This window comes from Equus asinus, chromosome 4 (genome assembly GCF_041296235.1).
Source record: "Equus asinus isolate D_3611 breed Donkey chromosome 4, EquAss-T2T_v2, whole genome shotgun sequence".
NCBI classification, from domain to species: Eukaryota; Metazoa; Chordata; class Mammalia; order Perissodactyla; family Equidae; genus Equus; species Equus asinus.
In genome coordinates, this window is record NC_091793.1 from 36129768 (window position 1) to 36152347 (window position 22580).

Consider the following 22580-nt stretch of genomic DNA (forward strand, 5'->3'; position numbering starts at 1 on the left):
ATTCCAGATTATTTAAAATTAAATGACTTCACTCAAAACAATTACTCATCAAGTATAATTTCTAATTGGAAAAATGTTTATATTTTCTTGAGCTATTGTATGTTTCTGTGCAAATAATTAAAGTCTGACTTTGGGAAAAAAGGAACTCATAATATCTCCAAATACTAAAAAATTATTTTAATATTAAACATTAGTATTTTATCTACTTTAGTAAACCTAAACTACTGACTAAAGTAACTCATTTTTCTCTGGTCTGATGGATATCATTTTCTTGTTTTCTCTGTTATAGGGATGTCTCAGTGCTATTTGCCTTCATTAGTTTGCTCATTATGCTTCCCACTTGGTGGATTGTATCTTCCTGGCTGCTATGGGGAGTGATTCTATTTGTTTATCTGATCATAAAAGTTTTGAGATTATGGAGGACAGCCAAACTACAAGTAACCCTAAAAAAATACAATGTTCTTTTGGAAGATACAGCAACAAATAGCCGAGCTTTTACTAACCTTGTGAGAAAAGCTTTACGTCTCATTCAAGAAACTGAAGTCATTTCCAGAGGATTTACACTGTGAGTTCATTTTTCATTTTACTTTTTAAATAATTCTTTTCTACTACACAGTTAAATTAGAATATTTATTACCTATTTGCACTTCTGTGTTGCATTTACAAAAAAAAGTAGGTTTCTCTTTGGTGCTTATTAAAGTCTATGACCTGCTAAGTGAAGGAATAAATATATTATATGCTAGATTTAATATGTAGTATGATTCTGCTCATGTAGTTTGAAAAACCACAGTACTTTGAGAATCGTGGTTATTTCTGTGTGTTACTGTATGATTATATGAGGTAATGTATGGAGAGAGCCTAACATTGAACCTAGCATGCAAAGTTACCCAATAAATGTTTGTTCCCTTTACTCCCTGTCAGATGCTCTCTTTCCTCGGTTTAAATGATAGATGTCTTTGACATGAATTCATTTTGAAAAATCTTGCTTTATATTAATAATATTCTTTAGGTAAACGTTAGCAGATTACTTGGGCACTGTTATTCTCAGAATATCATACAAATAATAATGTTTCACATTTCCATGGGAAAATTAAATATTCATCAGTCTAGCTTGTAAGTATATTAAGCTATAGGATATATAGGCTATTTATTCTATTACTAAAGGGAAAGTTATATTTATTGAGCACCAGTTATGTTGCATATACTGTGGTAGGCAATTGTGCATACAACTAAAGGCAGGCAATTTTAAGTGGTAGAGCAAATGTTCCATCCATTCCATCTGAGCCTAAAGCTTGTTTCCAGTACACTAGGCTGTCTGCTAAATGCTAACAGTTGACAGTTCTACTGTAGTATAATTAATAATTTATATAACCTTTGCAGTCTATAGGTGGGAGAAAGTATATGGTGGACTGATTATTGCTCTTAATTAGTTGTACCTGGAAAATCATGAAAAGGGGGCCAGAAGAATCTTTGACAGTCATTGCATCCTTCACTCTGCTCTGCTCTAGAGTAGTACTTAATCTTGACTTAAAAGCTATTTCTGGAAAATCATGGAAGCAGGGAAGTGGAAGACTCTCTAGTAGTCATCTTAGGCTTCGCTCTGTTTGTTCTAGAACAGTGTTTAAGCAATCCCAAGACATTGAGATTTTATAACTTTCTGCACAATTCGAAATGTAACGGTCCTTGGTCTGTTAATTTTTGTCCTTCCGTTGTGGTTAAAGTCCACTTCTTATTGATAGAGCATATCAAATATTAAGTTGTTTGAGGCTCATATTTTAAATGTTAAGAATCACACTAAGACTAAGTAATAGTTGCTTTTCATTTTCGCACAGCATTTTATTGAGAGGACTGATTGGTTAAGCAAAGTGGCTGTGTTCAGTTGATGCTCTGTAGCCTAGTATAGGGGATTCTGTGCCTTTTGTCATTGTCCAGCTTTTACCCATATGTATAAAATAGGCCGGAAGAACTAAAATGGGCCAGTTAGACATGATTTACCTCCACATCATGACTTCCATCTATTCAGATGCAGACAGGCAGAAGAAATGTTGGAAAAAAATTGTGCTTCACTTGCCTCCAGCTGGATAATTGATTGAAAAAAATTATAAGGAATAACAAATCTTGAATCATAATTTTTTAGAGATATTTTTAATTTTTAAGACTCATTTAGTAAAATGGAATACAAATAATAGTGCCATATATTGAAAACATGGGTGCTATTTTGCTCTGCCTTAATTTGTCCTTTCTAGCCAATAATTTAACCCTTCTTTTCCTCATTCTGTTATTTTAAAATAAGCCTATCAGTCATTGCCCTCTGTTTTTTGTAGATTTTTAATGCTGAATATATTTTAGTTTGATTGAAATTTTTAAAGTTTTAAGTTAGATGTCTTGTTCTAAACATTTGTGGTTATATTGTTATGAGAAATTAATAAATTCCAATATTTTGTTTTGCTATTGAGAGGTTACTGGCTAGGTGAAAAAACTATTATCCAATAACTATGTAATATGTAATCATTCATAATTTCCTTTATAAAAAGCCTAACGTCTGTCATTGTTGCAAATAGGAACTCTCCATTTATCTTTTGGAAAGTGCTATGAAATGTGCTTCCTCTTGAACAGTTTTGAGAGTAGCTATGCTACTACATAGTAACCCTTCCTTTGCCTTTCTACTTGCATTCCCCTGTTGGCCACTGGTCCTGTTACCTTTCTGCGTCCCCTATTTCATTTTGAGTAGGTAAGTGCCAGTGGCAGCAGGTGGGTAAGTCATTTTACCCTACTTTTGTGAATGTACAGAATGTATTTCTATACAGTATTTGATTGTTCTGTACAAGTTACCAAAAATATGATTGATGAACATATGTAAATGCATATTAAGAATGGGAAAGTGTTTGTAACTAAGGCTTTCATTCTTACTGTGGATATAGGATTTAAAAACTGAATGTAAAGTATTACCATTTTAGTATATTTTAGCAGGTAAAGTGTCTATATAAAAAAGTTGCAATTTCTTATATAAATATTCCTACATTTATACTATATTTCAACTAAAATTCATTGTGTCCCCATGTCGGAGGAAGCCTTTACTCTTTGAGATTTTAATTTTTCATTTGTCTTTTTTCTGGTAGCTATGTGTGTATCAGTGAAATGGCTATTTATGAGGCCTGAGTTGGGATATTTGTAATCATTTTCTAGTGAAAATCATTAAAAGGATTTTTTTTCTAAGCTTAATAGAATTGTGGATTTAGGAAACAAAAACTTTAGGACACCTGTACAGTTGTATCACATTTTACTTTTCAAGTTTGCTTGACAGGGTCAGTGCTGCTTGCCCATTTAATAAAGCTGGACAGCATCCCAGTCAGCATCTCATCGGTCTGCGGAAAGCTGTCTACAGAACAGTAAGAGCCAACTTTCAAGCAGCAAGGCTAGCTACCCTATATATGCTGAAAAAATATCCTTTTCTGTGTGTGTGTAAGAATAAGTAATGTTTCCGGAGTCCTGAATATAGATGTTATAATTGTATCCTGCAAAAGTTAACTATAAACTGAGATGGCCTATTTTGAAGCTAATTTCCATCATCACTACTATTTTAGAACTGGAAATACATTCCAAGGGGAGTGATAATAACAGACAGGAAGAAAGTTCTGCTCTCCTGCGCCTCATTTTTAACAAGAAAAACTTGAAGTCCCTCCCTTTACTGGTCCAAAGAATAAAGTCAAAAAAACCTGGCTTTGCTAGGTCTGTCATTTTTAAAAATTACTGAACATGGCAAATTTACGTCATGACTTGGAAATAAACTGGCAGCAGGAAATCCTTCCCCTTTCAGAAAACAGAGGCTCTAGAGTCAGATTGGCTAAGTTTAAATTTTGGCTGTATCAGTTACTGCCTAAGTGACCTTAAGCAAGTTTCTTACCTCTTTCTACCTTGCTTTATTCATTTTTGAAATGGCAATAATTACATAATCTTCCTGACTGTGTTTTTGTTGAGGTCAAATAAGTTAGTGCATATAAAGCACTTAGGCAGTATCTAGTGTATAATAAACACTCAGAGACTGCATGACAACGAGTTTGTCACTTAAATTTACTAAATCAGGAAATTAGTTCTGTTTGAAAGTGAAAGTGTCTAAGATCTTTATTTTGGTTAAGACTCATAGATACGTTAAATTATGAGTCAGTGGAATGCAAAAAGACTACACCTTCAGTATGCTGGGTATGGTACCACTGATAAATACAGTGCTTAAAGTTTACAGAGAGCTTTGTGCTCTATCATTATAGCCTTATACAAACCTTCCCAGCTAGATTTTATCTCCACTTTATGAGAAAACTAAGTAAAACCTCCACTTTGTGTGATTTGCTTCACGTCCCACAACTGGTGAGAGATGAAGTTTTGTCCTGAATATAGGATTTATGACTTGAAACTTTTTCTATATAGATATTTCTTGTACTATACTACCTCTTTGAAAATTGAGAGAGCATTTTAATTTTAGTCAAGAACTTGTCCATTTAGTTCCCCTACTGCCTAAATAGCTGCCTGCTGTGTGCTAGGAAGACAGAGTAAAAACTTGTACTACCTACTTTTAAAGGCATTTGAGTGTAGTCAATAGATAAGCCTGTATTTATAATACAGCGTAAGCGCCCAGTGTGCCTTCCAGTGTAGCAGGACAATGTACTTGGCCCGTGGGGTCAGAGAATGCTTTCAGGGAGGTGACACCTGAGTTGACCCTCAAGGAATGAGTAGCAGTTGGCCTTAAGGATAATAACAGTCTGCATTCCAAGTAGAGGGAAGCAAAGATATGGAAAGAAATAGACATACAACAGTGTGGCATGTAAACTGCAAGTGGTTGTTCATTCAGTGAATATTTATTCAGTATAAATTCAGTGCCGAGCAATATGGTAGTCACTAGATATACAATGGTCAACATAAAAGACGTGGTCCCTGCCTCAGGAAACTTATGGTTTGGTGAGGGGCAGGGGGCTAAGAAGCGATAGCCTAATAAAGATTGCAAATTGTGTGAGTTCCCTGTGCCAGTCGCTTTTCTCATGGAGATCCTTGTTCTCATGGAGCTTACCTTCTAGTAGATGAGATAATGAATGAAAAGTGCACAAATGAGATTTTTAGATACTTGCTATAAAGAAACAATAGGACAGAGAATGATTGGTGGGTTGCACTTTTTGACTGGATGGTAGGGAAAGGCCTCTCTGAGGAGATGACAGTCAAACTGAGATTTGCATGAGGAGAAAGATTGTGTTCGGGGAAATGGACCAGCAAGTATAAAGACTTTGTGGCAGGAGTGAATTTAGCGTGATTGGAATAAAGAAGGAAGACCGTCATGACTGGAGCCCAGGAAGTTGGGAGTTGGAGTATGAGATGTGATTGAGAGGTAGCCAGGGTCGAGACGAGATCATATTCTCCATAGAAGAAACCTCAAGGAATTAAGATAAAAAAGAATCCACCAGTCATTTCTTTGAAAAGACCAATAAAATATATAAACACTTGCCTGCCTAATCAAAGTAAAGCAAGTGGAAGTATACAAGATTAGTAGTGAGAACAGTGTTGTAGCCATAGATATGGAAGAAATTAAAATAATTATAAGGGGATAGTATATGCAACTTGGTGGCAGCAACTTTGAAAATGTAGGAGGAAATGGATAATTTCTTATCAGAATACAAATCTCCAAAACTGACCTAGGAAGAATTCAAAAACTGAATCGACATGTGATAAAAAATATTCCACTTAAAAAAGAAAACACCTTATTATATGTAAACAATGAAAAATCTGCATATATAAAAATATGATAAAGTTCTTGATGTACTACTGTCTAATGACCTCCAGATTATATTGCCAAATGAAAAAATAAAAAGCAAAGTGCACAGAGCAGTATTTATAGTACTACCCTTCTATCTGTGTGTAAAAGGGGTTGTGTGTATATGTGTATGAGGGGATAAATAAGTGTGTGTGTGCATGTGTATATATATACATGCATATCCTACATGCACATTTATATTTGTATTTGCTTTTACATATGTATGTATGCATAAAATATCTCGAAGGATACACAAGATACTGGTAACAGTGATTGCCTTTGCCTTTGGGTAAGGAAACTAGGTGGCTAAGGGAAAATGGTAAGAAGCGGGTTTTACTCTACCCCTTAATACCCCATGATTTTTGCTGAGGAAGATTCGCTCTGAGCTAACATCTCTGCCAATCTTCCTCTGTTTTTTAATATGTGGGATGCCAGCACACCATGGCCACTAACAGAATGGTGTAGGTCTGTGCCCAGGAACTGAATTCAGGCTGCCAGAGTGGAGCGCACTGAACTTAACCACTAGGCCACTGGGGCTGGTCCCCTTTTGAATTTTTAATCATGTGAATATATTACTCATGCAAAAAGTAAATGAATTAAAAAAATTTTAACTACCAGGTCCAGATGGTTTTATAGTTTTTTTTAAAAAAACTATTTCAGAATGTAGAAAAGGTTAGAAATTCTCTCCTACATCATTTTATTTATGAAGATACTACAATCTCATTACTAAAACAGGATGTGTTACAAAGAATAAAAACTGTAGACCAATCTCAGAAATGGAGAGACAAAATATTTCAAAAGAATATTTATAGATTTAATCTAGCTTATATTAAAAGTTTATTATAATATGGCCAAATAGGAGTATGCTAGGAATGCAAGAATGGTTCATTATCAAGAACTGTATGGGTATAATCTTTACAAAAACAATTAAAGTGGAAAAAATCACATAGTAATATTGACAGATGCTCATGAGGAAGAGGAAAGTGGAAACGGAGCAGTGTCTATGATAAACAACTTAGATAGGACCGGTTCAGTGCTGCTTATATCAGTAGTCTGTGCATTTCAGATAATGGTCAGCTAATGGTGTCCTGCATGTGCAGCCTGGCAGGAAAAGAGAGGTATTTACTGTACGGTTCGGAGGGCTTGAACCATGGTGCAATAAAGTACACAATACAGTTTCAAAAGATAGGTGTCAAAAATAACTAAATTAGCACTTGTGAAGAGTTGAACTTTTAATTCTTTAAGTATAGAAGTATTTTATTCACAAGTATCTTGTAAGATATCTGAGGTATGTCAATATACTCGATTTTAATATCGGTTTCTTTTTTAAAAACTGACATAAATCTCCAATCACAGTTCAGGATAAAGATCAGTAAAGGTATTTTGGACAGTTTTACTGTATCCTTTATGTTTTAATGAAAAGGCTTTGTTGATTGCCTTAACCTAATTTAACCTACCCCCTGAACTCTGAGAGTGACAATGTAACCAACTACATCTGTGTGGTGCCTTTTAAGGAGCTGGGCCTTGGACTTAGTGAAGAGCAGATTTCAGAAGAGGAAGCGCATAACCTTACAGATGGCTTCAGCCTGCCTGCGTTGAAGGTAATCCGCTTGTGGAAGGGAGGGGCTGAAGTGAAGGAGATGCACTTGTATTGTGCCTGTGCTTTCTGAACCTAAGTGGTGCACCTGTTCCCGTTTATTGTTTGCTGAATATCATCACCATAATAGCTTTACTGATGTTTGTGAAGCTGCCTTGAAAAGCTGAGAGCATCATAAAGATTGGGTAAAGGGATCCTTATATTTTAATATCAAAGTACTTAAAATTTGCGGCCGGCCTGGTGTCACAGCAGTTAAGTTCGCATATTCTGTTTCAGCGGCTCAATGTTCACCAGTTCAGATCCTGGGCACAGACCTACACACCGCTTGGCAAGCCATGCTGTGGCAGGCGTCCCACATAGAAAGTAGAGGAAGATGGGCACAGATGTTAGCTCAGGGCCAGTCTTCCTCAGCAAAATGAGGAGGATTGGTGGCAGATGTTAGCTCAGGGCTAATCTTCCTCAAAAATAAATAAATAAAATTTTACCATAAGTATGTCTTGCCTTAGAATTTAGAGGTAAGTGAATTTACTTTAATAGGAAACCAATATGAGTGATTTTATGACTAGCCATTTGTTTCAACAAACACAGGTAAAGAACTTAGAAAATCTACATCTTCCCTTGGAAAAATCTTCAAAGTTCTTGTTTAGAATAAGAATTTTTCTCATATTTAAGAGCCACTTAAAGAATATATTTGACTGCCTAAGAATTAAACTTATAAACTTCAGATACTGCATATTTTAAATGCAAACAAGCTCAGGAAAAAACTGCAATGATTTATAATAAAAGCTTTGAATTCTTTCTATATAAAGAACACTAAGGTGTATAAAGAACACTTCAGAAAAGAAGAAATAGAAATGGCCATTAAATGTGACAAGACTTTCAATCTTATTAGTAATGGAAGAAATACAAATAAAAATAACAAGTAAACATTTTGCCAAAGTTGATTATCATTATCAACAAAGATTCAGGGAGATCTCACACACCAGTGGTTAAAGTTTAAACTGGTTCGTTTTTACAGTGAATCTCCGCGGAGGTGTGTGCCCTTTACTCCAGCAGTTTTAAGCTTACAGATTTATCTGAAGAAGTAATCAGATCTACTCAAAGGATGTTCATAATACTGCAACAGCAAATACTGGAAACAAATTAAAAGTTTAGTAATATGAGATTGGTAATGATTTATGGTACATTCATCGGAGTTAGTAGTAGAAAAATAACAACATAGAAAAACGTAAGTTAAAGCAAGTTACAAAAACCATGTGTGAGGTAAGACTCCAATAGTAGTTTTAAGAAGTCAGTACAAATGTCTTTAAATTCCTTTTCAGTATTTAGTAAATTCCACTTAGATATTTCTTTGTTTCTAGTCTTTAAAGCTTCACTTGATACCATGAAAATCAATGCAAGTGTAGTTGACAGCATATTTATCAAGATCCACTTTGTTTTGAGACTGTTGTATATCAACTTCTACATCTTTTAAATTTTTAGATTCACATAAATACTCATATTCTCCTGTGTTTTTTCTTTCCTGTTGCTTGAAATTTGCCTTATTCTTACCCTCATTCTAACCCATTTCGGTAAATGGCACCATGTAACTTATTAAGCTAGAAACCTGGGCACCATCCTTCTTATGCCTTTTTTTACCCCTCATATCCAGTCTGTCAGCAGATTCTTGTGTTGGTTCAAACTTGAAAATGTTTAAACCCGTCCACTTTTTTCCATACCCCTTCCCACCATCCTCGTCCTGGCTGCCATCTTCTCTTACTCGTCTGCTGCAATAGTTTTCTTGCTGGTTTCCTTAGTTCCCTAAAGTTATTTGTTTCAGAATGCAATGTGACGTATAAAGAGCCTTAAAAAAGCAAAATGCTTTGAATCAGTAATTCCACTTCTGCAAGTCTTTCTTAAGGAAATGATTCCAAATAGAGGAAAGCTTTATGTACAAAGTTGCTTATTAGCTATGTTTATAATAGTGAAAAATGGGATACAGCCTAAATGTGCCGCATTAGAGGAAAGGCTGCATGAATTATGGTAGAGCCACATGTTGGACCATTATGCAGCAGCTACAGCTTTCTTATGAAGATTTTGTAAAAACTTGGAGAAATGTCTGTTAACACCAATGAAACCATCAGGATAAGTAAACGTATATGCGGTATTGCCACAGCTCTGTTTTTAAAAAAAGACTGAGAGAGACAGCCGGCCCTGTGGCCAAGTGGTTAAGTTTGTGTGCTCTGCTTCAGAGGACCGGGGTTCACTGATTCGGAGCCTGGGTGCGGACCTAGGCGCAGCTCATTGAGCCATGGTGTGGCGGCATCACACATAGAGGAACTGCAGTGACCTACGACTAGGATATACAGCCGTGTGCTGGGGCTTTGGAGAGGAAAAAAACAGAGGAAGATTGGCAATAGACGTTAGCTCAAGGCCAATCTCCTTATCCAAAAAAAATGACTGGGAGAAAATCCAAGACACTAATAGCTACTCTTTGGGAGTGGTGACACTAGGTAATTCCATTCACTCCCAAATTCAATACAATGACCATGCTTTACTCTATTATGGAAATAAAGGTTTTTTTCAAAGGACAGTTTGAGAGAGTCTTAATGAAGAAAATGCAGAGACTTCGGAATTGAGCAGCCCTGGGTTTATAGTTTAGCCCTAACACTGACTAGCCATTTGACCTTGATTAAGTTATTCTTTGAACTTACTTCACCTGTTAAAAGGGAGTTACCACATCTGCCCTACAAGGTGTTAGGTTAAATGAGAAGACATACAAAATACGTACAGAAGGGCTTTTTGTATAATTAGTCCTCAAAAATGGTAATAGCTGTTATTCTTTAAGAAGGATTTGGAGAAAGAATTTTGGTCATATTTCTTCATTTCCTTTTTAAAATTATTTTTTGTTTACTCATCAAGATATCTCAGTGATTTCCCTATTTCTTTATGCTTTTGATACGTTGTTTTCAAAAGCTTGTTAAATCCTGAATTGTATTTTGGCTTAAGTGTAGGCAGCAAAGAGAAAAGGTGGACCCCCTGGAGTCAGACTTTCCAAGTTTGACTCTGACTACATCGCTTACCTGCTGATGTGGTCTGGAGCAAATCATTGTTTCTGTGTTTATAAACATGGCATAATCATAATGTTTACCTCCAAAGGATTAAATATTTGCCCATCCAATGCCTGGGATAGAGTAAGTGATTAATAAATGTGAGCTCATTTTTAAAATTGCATCTGATGTGACCTGCTCCAAAATGTGAGGCTTGTTCTCGGTTATCTCCCACCCACCCCCAATGATGCTAGTTGTAGCTGGATCCTGTTTGCTCACCGGTGTTGTTTTACAAATCAGACTAACTAGTATTTTGATTTTTGCTTGTTAATCTATAACCAAACTCAGTGATTGCGTTGCATTGTCACCAGGAATATCAGCCTCTGAAAGAAGCCTTATCTTGAGATCTATGGAGGTTATAAACTGCTGAAAACTCCTGTAATGTTCTAAAACCATGTTTTGCCACCTTGTATAATTGCCATTGTACCCAGGAAAAGAAGTTAAAAATGAATTTTGTGAGTTAAATTTTATAAGAAAATTCTCTCTCAAAAGAGCAACGCTAATTAAAGCTTTAAAAAAATGTGGTGATAGAGGTTTACAAATAAGTCACGGCCTTTTGTTTTCCTGTGTAATCGTCATTGTGTCCTACAAAGGAAATACATTTTGGATTTATTTTTTGTTGTTCACATATCTTCCCTAAAGAAAACTTAACAAGAGCAAATGCTGCACCTTTGGGAAAGGAAACCACTTCTTCATTGTATCTGGGGGAGACATATTTAAGATATTTAGTACAGAGTCCTTATGCCTGTTTTTTTCCTTGTTTAAATTTTTAACTAGTTTTTTAAATTAGTGTAATGTAGTATATTTTCTGCTTTAGAAAAATAAATCCTCATTGATGAAAATACTTTAAATCAAAATTTCCTAGGGGCCAGCCCAGTGGCACAGCGTTTAAGTTTGCACATTCCGCTTTGGTGCCCTGGGGTTCACTGGTTCAGATCCCGGGTGTGGAGCTACGCACCGCTGCTCAAGCCATGCTGTGGCAGGCATCCCACGTATAAAGTAGAGGAAGATGGACACAGATGTTAGCTCAGGGCTAGCCTTCCTCAAAATAAATAAATAAATAAAATTTCCTGTTTGCCCACAAACTATGGTTTTCCCTTCATCCAGAGCAGCTCCACTATCCAAAGAACAAACAGAAAAAAAATGTGTACTTCAGAGTTTTGGTTTAATTGGATAATATGGTAGTGATTAGATAATAAGTTAGTCTTTTTTAAAGTGGCAGTAAGCTATGGCAACTTGATTCTTTTGGTTGCTGTGGCCCAAAACTCTGGAATCATCCTTGATAACACTTTTTTTCTCAAACAATTCATCAAGAGATTCTGACAGTTGTACTTTCACAGTATATCCAGAGTCTTGACTACTGCTCACCTCTTGGCACTAACCACTGTGATACAAACTACCATTAACCCTCACCTGGATTATTGCAGTAACTGGTCTCTCCACTTCTACTCTCATCTCCCTGTCATCTCTCAACACAGCAGCTAGAATGAGCCTGTTACAGCATAACTCGGGTCATGTAGCTCTTCTGCTCAAAACCCTTCAGGGCTCCCCATTTCTCTTAGAGTAAAAGCCAGAGTTACTTCAGTGACTTCATTGCTTACTGCCCTCTCCCTTGCTTGCTGTACCCCAGCCACGCTGACATTCTTGTTCCTCAGATGTGCCAGGTATACTCCTGCTGCAGGAGTTTGCACTTGAACCTCCTGCTCCCTGGAGCTCTTTTCCCTGTTGAGTCTCATGGCTCAGTTCCTTCAGGTGACGCTTTTTTAGAGAGCTTCCTGGCCACCCCACCCCACCCTTCCTTTCTCTCCATGTGTGCACACATAAATGCACACTCACTGTTTGCCTTCCCTACTGTGTTTTTCCTGTAGCCCATCAGCCAGGAAACTATCTTCTACTTGTTATTATCTGTTGCCCCTCTATTTGAATATAAGCTCCATCTGGGCAGGGATTTTTTTCACTTTTGTTCACTGCTGTATTATTAGCACCTAGAACAGTGCCTGGCACATCGTGGTGCTCAAGAAATATTTGCTGAATGAACAAATAAAGGATATAGAAAATCATTGTAGTGACAAAATTTAATAGTTAAATAAGAAGCCTTAGGAGTTAAGCTTGTTTATATTCAAGAATTCCTAGATAGTGTGTCTTTAGCAATTTGGAGATTTGGCCTTGCTCGTTTTTAAAAAATAAGTTAATGGTAAAATAGGTTTACATTAAATTATCTTAATTCATTATTTGCATAATTTTAACATTCATTTAATAAAACAGTTTAAATAATGTCCATTTTCGTAGTTTGGAAAATTGGAATTTAAATTGGTTCAGTCCTCTTTTTGTTGTCTGCTAACTCTTGTTCATACTAGATTGTTTCCTCCTGTGTTTGTTTGTTTGTTTGTTTGGGGGATGTTGTCCTGCCCTTGAACAGGACTATGTCTGAAGAGATCCCTTGCTGCCTGGATTCATGGTGTGTTCCTCCAGAATGGATTTTCTAGTTTCTCATGCCAGATGTTCCTAGGTATGATCACTCTGGGACTGATTTTTATGTTATTTCTTAGCAATTTCCTAGGCCAAAACAGTGGTATAGTTGTGAACCCCAAACTCTGGATCCATCAGTGACTCATTTCTTTGGACTCATATAGGTCCATCATTCCTACTGTCTTTTCTCCTTTGTGTAAAGTTTTTTAATAATTCATCAAGGAATTGTTACTTCTGATAGATGTGTCTCATTCCATCACCACTTGTTTTCTAGGGCAGAGCTGCACTAAATTAGGTACTGGTGTTACCTGCTGTATGGGAATCAGAAGTTCCTCACATGCCGTGACCACATAATTTGATGTAACATTCTTGGCTAATCTTAGAGTTAGATCAAGCCTAGCTCTTTTCATTACTTAGGATAAAGTGAAAAATTTAAACCAGAAGTTAAGATAAACAAGTCTGTGGTTTGTTTTGAATGTTAGCCAATACGTTTTGTTGATCTAGGCCTTTTTTCTCTTTTTTTTTCAGGTTTTGTTCCAACTCTGGGTGGCACAGAGTTCAGAGTTCTTCAGACGGTTAGCCCTGTTACTTTCTACAGCTAATTCACCTCCTGGGCCGTTCCTTACTCCAGCACTTTTGCCTCATCATATTTTATCTGATGTGACTCAAGGTCTCCCTCGTGCCCATTCTGCCTGCTTGGAGGAGCTTAAGCGCAGCTATGAGTTCTATCGGTACTTTGAAACTCAGCACCAGTCAGTGCCCCAGCGTCTATCCAAAACTCAACAGAAGTCGAGAGAACTGAGCAACATTCACACAGCAGTGCGCAGCTTACAGCTCCATCTGAAAGCATTGCTGAATGAGTAAGTTTAGAAGCCATTTAAGGAAATGTTCCTGTGATTAGCAAGCTTCATTCTTGTGCCATTGTGGTTGTTGGCTTATGTCCTAGCTAGAAAGAAGAAGCCAAATTGAGACCTGCAGCACGAAGGATGGTTTATAGCTATGAATGTAGCAGAGAAACAATGATTTGTAAGTACCATAATTCAGGGGAGTCATTTACAGTTTTCACTTTGCCTGATTTCAAAAGAAAACCTAGAAAGATGCGACAAAAGCAGATGTTCATTCTGTTTGAGAGCTGAAGTGGAGAAGTTTATGAAGAATGAGCTTGCTTTAACTCTTTTTAAGTAGGGCTCTTAAACTGGGACCTGCAATCTAAGAGAAATATCTGCCAGCACTGGAACGATAAATTATAAGAAGTGGTTTTTTTTAAAAAAAAAAAAAAAAAGGTATTGTTATGTATAGTTGAAGAGTAACATATTGCTGACTTTCTAAATAAATTCAGCAGCTTTGGACATTTTTCTGTAGCACAGGAAAGGCTTTTTGACCCCAGTTGAATAGTATAACGTAGGGCCCATAGTTTATATTTGTTGGTCTTCTACTTTGCGTAGTATTGTTGGTACTCTGCCTTAGTAAAGTATAGGTTCCAGTCATTCCAGTGAAAATTTTCTGTGACAGAGACTTGCAGTTTAGGACTGGATAAAATGAATGGTTGGATTCATGTTGTGTTGGTAATCGGGAGGGTCATAGGAATTTAAAGACTGCAGTTGGCGTACTTGGCCCTAGATAGCAGGCAAGAAGTGGAAGGGGGAAGGCAGCAATCAATTTTGAAAGATAAACAAATGGTTCAAAAGGATTTGAAGTCTCAGTAAAATCTAAAGACTAGTTTACTAGAGTGAGGAAGGATATAATATACAAAGGTAGGAAATTAAGGTCAGAAAGACATTTTGAGTAGGTAAGTTTTTACCCACCAATACAAGTTCTGAGCTAGGTACGTAAGGCTGATGTTAAGGTTAGGACCTCAGGAAAAATTAAGCTATGAGGCAGGGATGTTCTGCTGGCCTTAGCTGCTCCCTGCCTTCCACAGGGAATATGGGAGATGAGGCGATCTCCACCTGAGTGGGTGGCAAAGGCTGGATCATCATCAGAGGAAAACAAGATTTCAGTGGAAAGGTTGCATTAGGCTAAGCCAGTGTCTCTAGAGAATTAGTTTTTGGCAATAGAATCAGAAATATACAGGGCGTAATGGAATGCGTTAGAATGAGGGATGATGGCTCAGAGAAGGAAGAGTGCTACACTGGATGGGCATGAAAATGAAAAGGAGGAGCTTTGTACCTTGGGATTATGTGTGGAAAGTACGTTCCCTGTTTAAAAATGAAATATTCTACACGTTATGGTGTGTCACCTTTCAAAAATTTTTTTTTTTAAAGATTAGCACCTCAGCTAACAACTGTTGCCCAGTCTTCCTTTTTTTTTACTTCTTCTCCCCCGGTACATAGTTGTGTATTCTAGTTGTGAGTGCTTCTGGTTGTGTTATGTGGGATGCCGCCTCAGCATGGCCTGACGAGCGGTGACATGTCTGCACCCAGGATCCAAACCAGCGAAACCCTGGGCAAACTTAACCACTTGGCCACGGGGCTAGCCCCTCAAAATATTTTAACTAGAGAGTATACCAGTCACAAACCATCATATCTGATTTGCTCTATAGCACTGCTGTACACTCAAAGTGTTATCTAAATAATAGTTTTGTGTTCCATTCCTCCCTCTCGCTTGTCCCCTTTGCTGTTCCCACTCTAACTTGCCTAAACTAGGACATAACCCTTTAACTGTTCTCCCTGCCTCCAGAGTGCTCACTGCCCGATTAGTGATTCTAAGGCATATATTTGCTTTCTCACTTAACTGAAAATCTTCACTGGTTTCCGAATGTAGCAGCTTAGACCAAAGTCTGTATAAAACATCCCATAGAACGGGTTTGCCAGAACCTGACTGCAGTCTGCTTTTCTGTCTTTATTTTGCACTCCTTTCCTTCAGTTTAGCCAAACTATATAAATGCCTTTTTCCATGTACCATCTAGAATGACCTTCCTCATCTTTTGTACATGCTCAAATTTTATCAATCCTTCGGTGCTACCTCAAAAATACCTCTTCCTCAGCTGTTCCCTGTGTGTACCCATAACTGGTAGTAACTTCCCCTTCTGAATTCTTGCAACACTGTATCTTTCTTTCTCTGTGGATTCAGCCCCGCTTTACAGCTTACCAGCTGCATGACTCCAGACAAGTTTCTTCAACTCTCTGGGCTTAATTCCTCATCTGTAAAATGGAAATAAAATGGTATTATAACTTTGATATTTATTGTATTTATATATGTATAGTTTCCCTGATTCAATCATAAGTTTCTTATAAGTAGGAAATGGACTTAATTTATCCTTTCAGTTCATAAAATGCCCACTATGTGTGCAAGAAATATTTGTTGAATAAATATATGATATTCTTTATGAGCTTTTTAAAAAATTATGGTAAAGTACACATAACATAAAATTTACCATTTAAGCATTTTTAAGCACACTGTTCAGTGGCATCAAGTACGTATACATTGTTCTGCAACTGTTACCACCCTCCATCTTCAGAACTTTTTTCATCTTATAAGCTTATTTCTTAACTAAGCCTTGTGAATTATAAATTTTCCTTTTTATATTTTAGAAATCTGTTTGTTTTTCCTTATTACTCAGGGTAATAATTCTTGAAGATGAACTTGAAAAGCTTGTTTGTACTAAAGAAACACAAGAACTAGTGTCAGAAGCTTATCAAATCCTAGAACAGAAATTAAAGTTGATTCAGCCCCATGTTCAAGCGAGCAACAACTGCTGGGAAGAGGCCATTTCTCAAGTGGACAAACTGCTACGAAGGAACACCGATAAGAAAGGTAACTATGAGAGATTTCTTTCACATACACTTACCAGAAATGCTTATTCCACTCTGGTAGGATTTTATCAGGTGTATTTCTTATCTCCATGATGAAACTGACTTGACAAAATTTCTTAGTTTACTTAAAAAAGATTGAGCTTATACGTACAAATTGACCCTGAATATAAAGTCTTGCCTCCTATTATTATCGCCTTCTATTAAACAAAAAATTAATATTATTTAAAGTTTCCCTGAATCATATGCCTCCTTTTTAAAAAACTTAAGTGAAGGGATAGATTTTAATAGTATTATTTAATTATTAGAATTTCCAGAAACTCTTTTCCAGTTAGGGTAATAATGAGTTTCATAGTCAGGGGCCAGAAACTGAGTTTTGCTTTTAAGATAAAATACTCAACAGGAGCCTGGCCTCATGGCCTAGTGGTTAAATTCTGCATGCTCCGTTTTGGCAACCAAGGTTCAGTTCCTGGTGCAGACCTACACTGCTTGGCAGTGGCCATGTTGTGGTGATGACCCACATACAAAATAGAGGAAGATTGGCACAGATGTTAGTTCAGGGTGAATCTTCCTCATCAAAAGAAAAAAGAAAATACTTACTTCAGTCATTCAGAAATAGTATACAGATGCCATAATAAGTGGTACTGCATATTTGTTATTAAGGCTCTAAAATGTATTATTAAGTGCCATTATTTAATGGTAACATCAGAGTGCCTTGTACTTGCTAGGTAAAAATGCAGTCTTGAAGTTTTCTGCAAAACTGCTTTCATTTGACCCAGCTTTTATACTTGTTTTTTAATTAATTTCACTAATTTCCTTGTAAATGTTCAGTATATTAATGTTTAAACTTGTGATACAAACCAATACGGTGTTTATACCTTGGACCTTTATGATGAGGTTGATCAGATTTATGTACAGAAATTGTATTGCTGCCAAAGATAATTAATGCTTTATCATCTTATTAGTCATTGTTTTGTTTAAAGCTAGATCTGTCTTACTTGGTTTAATGTCTTAAACAAGCTGAATAAGTCCTTACAGTAAAAGTATTAACTTTTTTCAAAGAAAATGTTACTATGCTAATTACTGATATATTACCGATAGATTTCCTTTATATCTCAAATGTAAATGGTGAATAATTTTTTGTACAAAGTATACATTTGCCAAGGGTTTTTGATATGTGTAAATATTTATGCATATTAACTTTTTGATGTGAGTTAAGGCTAGAGCTTTTGCATACATTTTCTGTAAGTAGAAACACTGAGAAGACCATTGGGTGTTAAAAGATGTATCCCATTCACCCCTCCTTTAGCATACTCTGAGATGTTGAATCTTGGTCATTCACTTAAACATGATTGTTAAAACTGTCTCCAAATCATTGGGCAGGTGATACGCCATTTCTTAATTATGTACTGTATATGTGGCTTTTGCTCATAGGTAATAACGATATGAATTAAGACCAAGTAATTCACAAACTTATCTCACTGAAGCGCTCATAATGACCATTGCTGTACAACTTGAAATAAAATGTTTGAATTTTTTAAGAAACAAGTGATTTAGTTAGCAATATCTTTTTTGTTGTTACTTCAAAATTACAGGAATATCACAAAAATAGGTCAAAGTATCCTTCATCTGACTCTCCAGTTGTTGACAGATTTGCCTTATCTCTCTGTGTATGAGTCTGTGCATTCTTTTGTTGATGTTCTGCACCATTTGAGAGTAAGATGCAGACGTGAAATCCCATTACCCCTAAATACTTCTCTTTGCATTTTTGAAAAACATAGACATTCTCCTCCATACCCACAGTATACCATCAGAATGAGGAAATCAACACTGATATAGTATTGCTCTGATGCACAGACCTTGTTCTGATTTTACTGATTAGTCTAATAATATTTTTGTATGTCCAGATCACATGTGGCATTTAGTTTTCTTGTTCTGTCTTCTCCTTTAGCTTTTCTTGTCTTTCATGATACATATTTTGTAAAAAAAAATACCTTGAGATTATATAAATATCCTTTCTGTATCAAACTTTTTCCCATTATTAAGTATACACATACCGTATGACCCAGTCATATCATAGCTAGATATTTTCTCTGGAGATATAAAAACTTAATATTCACACAAAAAACTATACTCATATTTTATAGTGGCTTCATTCATAATCACTAAAACTAGAAGCAGCCCAAATAACCTTGAGCTGGTGAATAGATAAACTGTTTCATCCATCCATCCAATGGAATACTACTCAGCAATAAAAAAGAAATGAACTGCTGATACATCAGTAAGATGGAAGAATTTCTAATACTAATGCTAATCAAAAGAACCCAGACTCAAATCACTCCATACTATATGATTCCATTTACATGGCATTCTTAAACTGGTAAAATTTAATAGGAACAGAAAACATTTCAATGGGTATGAGGAGTTGGATAAGGCAGCATTAGTAAATATTTAAGCTGGAGCTATCCTATATTTTGATTGTGGTGGTAGTAGTGGTTACATGACTCTAATTTGTCTAAACTCATAAAATTATATACCAAAAAGACTGAATTTTGTAAGTGAATAAAATAAATTAGCTTAAAATTTTTTCACCCAGGGGCTGGCCCAGTGGCACAGCAGTTAAGTTCGCATGTTCCGCTTTGGTGGCCCAGGGTTCGCTGATTCGGATCCCGGGTGCGGACATGACAAGGCTTGGCAAGCCATGCTGTGGTAGGCGTCCCCTGTATAAAGTGGAGAAAGATGGGCATGGATGTTAGCTCAGGGTCAGTCTTCCTCAGCAAAAAGAGGAGGATAGGTGGCAGATGTTAGCTCAGGGCTAATCTTCCTCAAAAAAGAAATTTTTTTTCACCAGCTAGCTTTAGCATCCATTGATACTTTTTGCTTAAATTAGATTTTGCTTAAATTAGATGGCTGCCAAATAGTAATTTTCTAATTCCATTTTTCCTTTTGTACTTCTTAGTTGGCATTCTATTATAAAGTAAAGCATCCCTCTTTTCCACTTATTTACTTATTTATATGAATATGGATGCATGGATTCTTCCTTTTTTTTCCTTTTTTTTTAAGATTTTATTTTCCCTTTCTCTCCCCAAAGTGCTCCAGTACATAGTTGTGTATTTTTAGTTGTGAGTCCTTCTAGTTGTGGTATGTGGGATGCCATCTCAGCATGGCTTGATGAGCAGTGCCACGTCCTCGCCCAGGATCCGAACTGGTGAAACTCTGGGCCACTGAAGTGGAGCATGCAAACTTAACCACTCGACCACAGGGCCAGCCCCTCTTTTTTTGAAGAAGAAAAAGATTAGCGCTGAGCTAACATCTGCCACCAATCCTCCTCTTTTTGCTGAGGAAGACTGGCCGTGAGCTAACATCCATGCCCATCTTCCTCTACTTTCTGTGTGGGACACCTGCCACAGCATGGCTTGTCACGCGCTGTGGAGGTCCGCACCTGGGATCTGAACTGGCAAACCCCAGGCCACCAAAGCAGAACGTGCGAACTTAACCTCTGTGCCACCAGGCTGGCACCATAGATTCTTGTTTTATTTGATGAATCATAATTTGTTACTGTTATATTATTGTTTTGTTTCTCAAATTGTCCAAAGTTTGACCAGAGGGAACCCATTCAACATGGTTTGTGTCACCAGCATTCTTTGAGCTCTTCTTTACTTTCTTATACTTTCCTTGCCCCCAGTCCTCATATCAGCCATGTCTCCAAGAGGTCCTCATTTCATTTTTTGTTTTTTCGTGAGGAAGATTGGCCCTGAGCTAACATCTGTTACCAGTCTTCCTCTTTTTTTTTCTTTCTCCCCAAAGCCCCAGTACATAGTTGTATAACCTAGTTGGAAGTCATTTTAGTTCTTCTGTGTGGGATGGCGTGGCCTGATGAGCAGTGTGTAGGTCTGCCCCAAGGATCCAAGCCAGCAAACAAACCCCGGGCTGTGGAAGCAGAGCCCGTGAACTTAACCACTCAGCCACAAGGCCGGCCCCAAGCCCTCATTCCTTTTAATGGAAGATTGCATTTAGAAACCAAGATCTGGGTGCTATATGCTCATAGCCACCAGGATGTTATTGCTTTTACCACTTCTCAGTGTACAAACCTGGGAAACATATCTGTGTATATACATTTAACCACACGTATATCTATTTCTATAGCTGTCTGTCCATATGTGTTATAAACCATAAGTTCACACCAATACCTCCAGTTTAATTCCAACACCACTTAATTTATTCTGTCCTTCCCCCTTTCTATATTTGTACCTACTTTTTCTGATTATGAGAAACTTGGCTGTCATTATCTTCAATATATTTATTTACTCAATCCCTTGTATATAACCAATCACCTGACACTATGGATTGTCTCCTACTAAGCCACATTTCCTGCCGACTCACAGCTACTGAGAGTTCTGCCCAGCTCAGCCCAGCTAGCTTTGACCACACCAGCCCGTGCCAGCCAACCCTGGTCCCAACCAATTATCTGTCATTACTTTTAAAAGGTGAAAATCTAGAGGCTAAAACCATACTTCTTTTTAAGTGGAGAGAAATTGATGAAAGAGAGCTCGATATGAGATTAAGTAACCCTGTGATTAGATACCAAACACCAGTTTTAGTTTACTTATTTATCTTTTTAGATGTTTTTTGTTGTTGTTGTTGAGGAAGATTGGCCTCAAGCCAACACCTGTTGCCAATCCTCCTCCCCTTGCCTGAGGAAGATTGTCCCTGAGCTAACATCCGTGCCAGTTGTCCTCTGTCTTGTATGTGGCACATGCCATGGCATGGCTCAGTGAGTAGCATGTAGGTCTGTGCCCGGGATCCAAATGCACAAACCCTGGGCCCCCAAAGTAGAGCACACAAACTTAACCAGTATGCCACTGGGCCAGCCCGATACCAATTTTAAATAACTAATCAAAGTTGAACTCACCTGGGTGATCGTTTCCAGCTATTTACTTGTGAAATTCACTTCCACTTTTAACTTCTGAGTGTAAAAATAGTACAATTGAAGTGCAAGATTGATGTTTGTCTTTTGTGAGGAAGGGTGATAGTCTGTCTTGAGACTGTTCCTATGCCTTGAGCAAAAGTTGATTTGTTCAGCAAATATTCATAGAGTACCAGTTGTATGCCAGATAGTACTTAGTGAGCTGAAGGGGGAGAAAACCAGGTTTTCTTCTCCAAGAGCTTAAATTTAACTTAAATTGTAAATCTACTGATTTACTGCTATTAACTTTAATATCCTTGTTTTTTAAATGAAAGTTATAATCAGAACAAGTTGGACTATGAAATTGGCAAAATATTAGTAACAAGAATATTTTTTAATTATATATTCACTAATTTCTGTGCGGCCTGTTTCTTTTTAAGCCAAGCCTGAAACAGCATGTGAAAACCCACACTGTACTGTAGTACCGTTGATGCAGCCTGCTCTACACATCGCAGACAAAGATCCCATCCCCGAGGAGCAGGTAAGGGTGAAAATTGTTTTTTTCCCCCAAAGAAGAGTTTCATGTACACAGTTACCTAACTTTCTCTGTAAGTGAAGTTATAGGATAATTAATTGTTGAATAAGTTGTTGAATTTATGTTTCTTGTTTTTTTATAAAGATTTTTTTTTTCCTTTTTCTCCCAAAGCCCTCCGGTACATAGTTGTGTATTTTTACTTGTGGGTCCTTCTAGTTGTGGCATGTGGGATGCCACCTCAGTGTGGCTTGATGAGCAGTGCCATGTCTGCGCCCAGGATCCGAACTGGAGAAACCCTGGGCTGCCAAAGTGGATCACACAAACGTAACCACTCGGCCACAGGGCCAGCCCCTGAATTTATGTTTCTAATGAGCTTCAAAATCACAGTGTAGTGTATTGAGTTTATATCAGATCGTTAGTTCTTAGTGCCTTGAATTT

At 37.1% G+C, this 22580-nt stretch overlaps 1 protein-coding gene across 12 annotated transcripts in view; it reads left to right on the forward strand.

Moving 5' to 3' along the window:
• The window catches only part of VEZT (vezatin, adherens junctions transmembrane protein), a 66778-nt gene that overhangs the window by 38363 nt on the left and 5835 nt on the right, over nucleotides 1-22580 (forward strand). For 6 of the 12 annotated variants that reach the window (XM_070507085.1, XM_070507081.1, XM_070507083.1 and 3 more), the window contains 6 exons: nucleotides 290-565; nucleotides 3305-3442; nucleotides 7248-7395; nucleotides 13478-13809; nucleotides 16512-16705; nucleotides 22048-22148. In XM_070507085.1, coding sequence (XP_070363186.1) covers nucleotides 290-565; nucleotides 3305-3442; nucleotides 7248-7395; nucleotides 13478-13809; nucleotides 16512-16705; nucleotides 22048-22148 — 1189 coding nt within the window. Of the gene's footprint in view, nucleotides 1-289; nucleotides 566-3292; nucleotides 3443-7247; nucleotides 7396-13477; nucleotides 13810-16511; nucleotides 16706-22047; nucleotides 22149-22580 lie in introns of all 12 variants that reach the window. The other 6 variants (XM_070507088.1, XM_070507079.1, XM_070507082.1 and 3 more) reach the window with 1 other exon arrangement.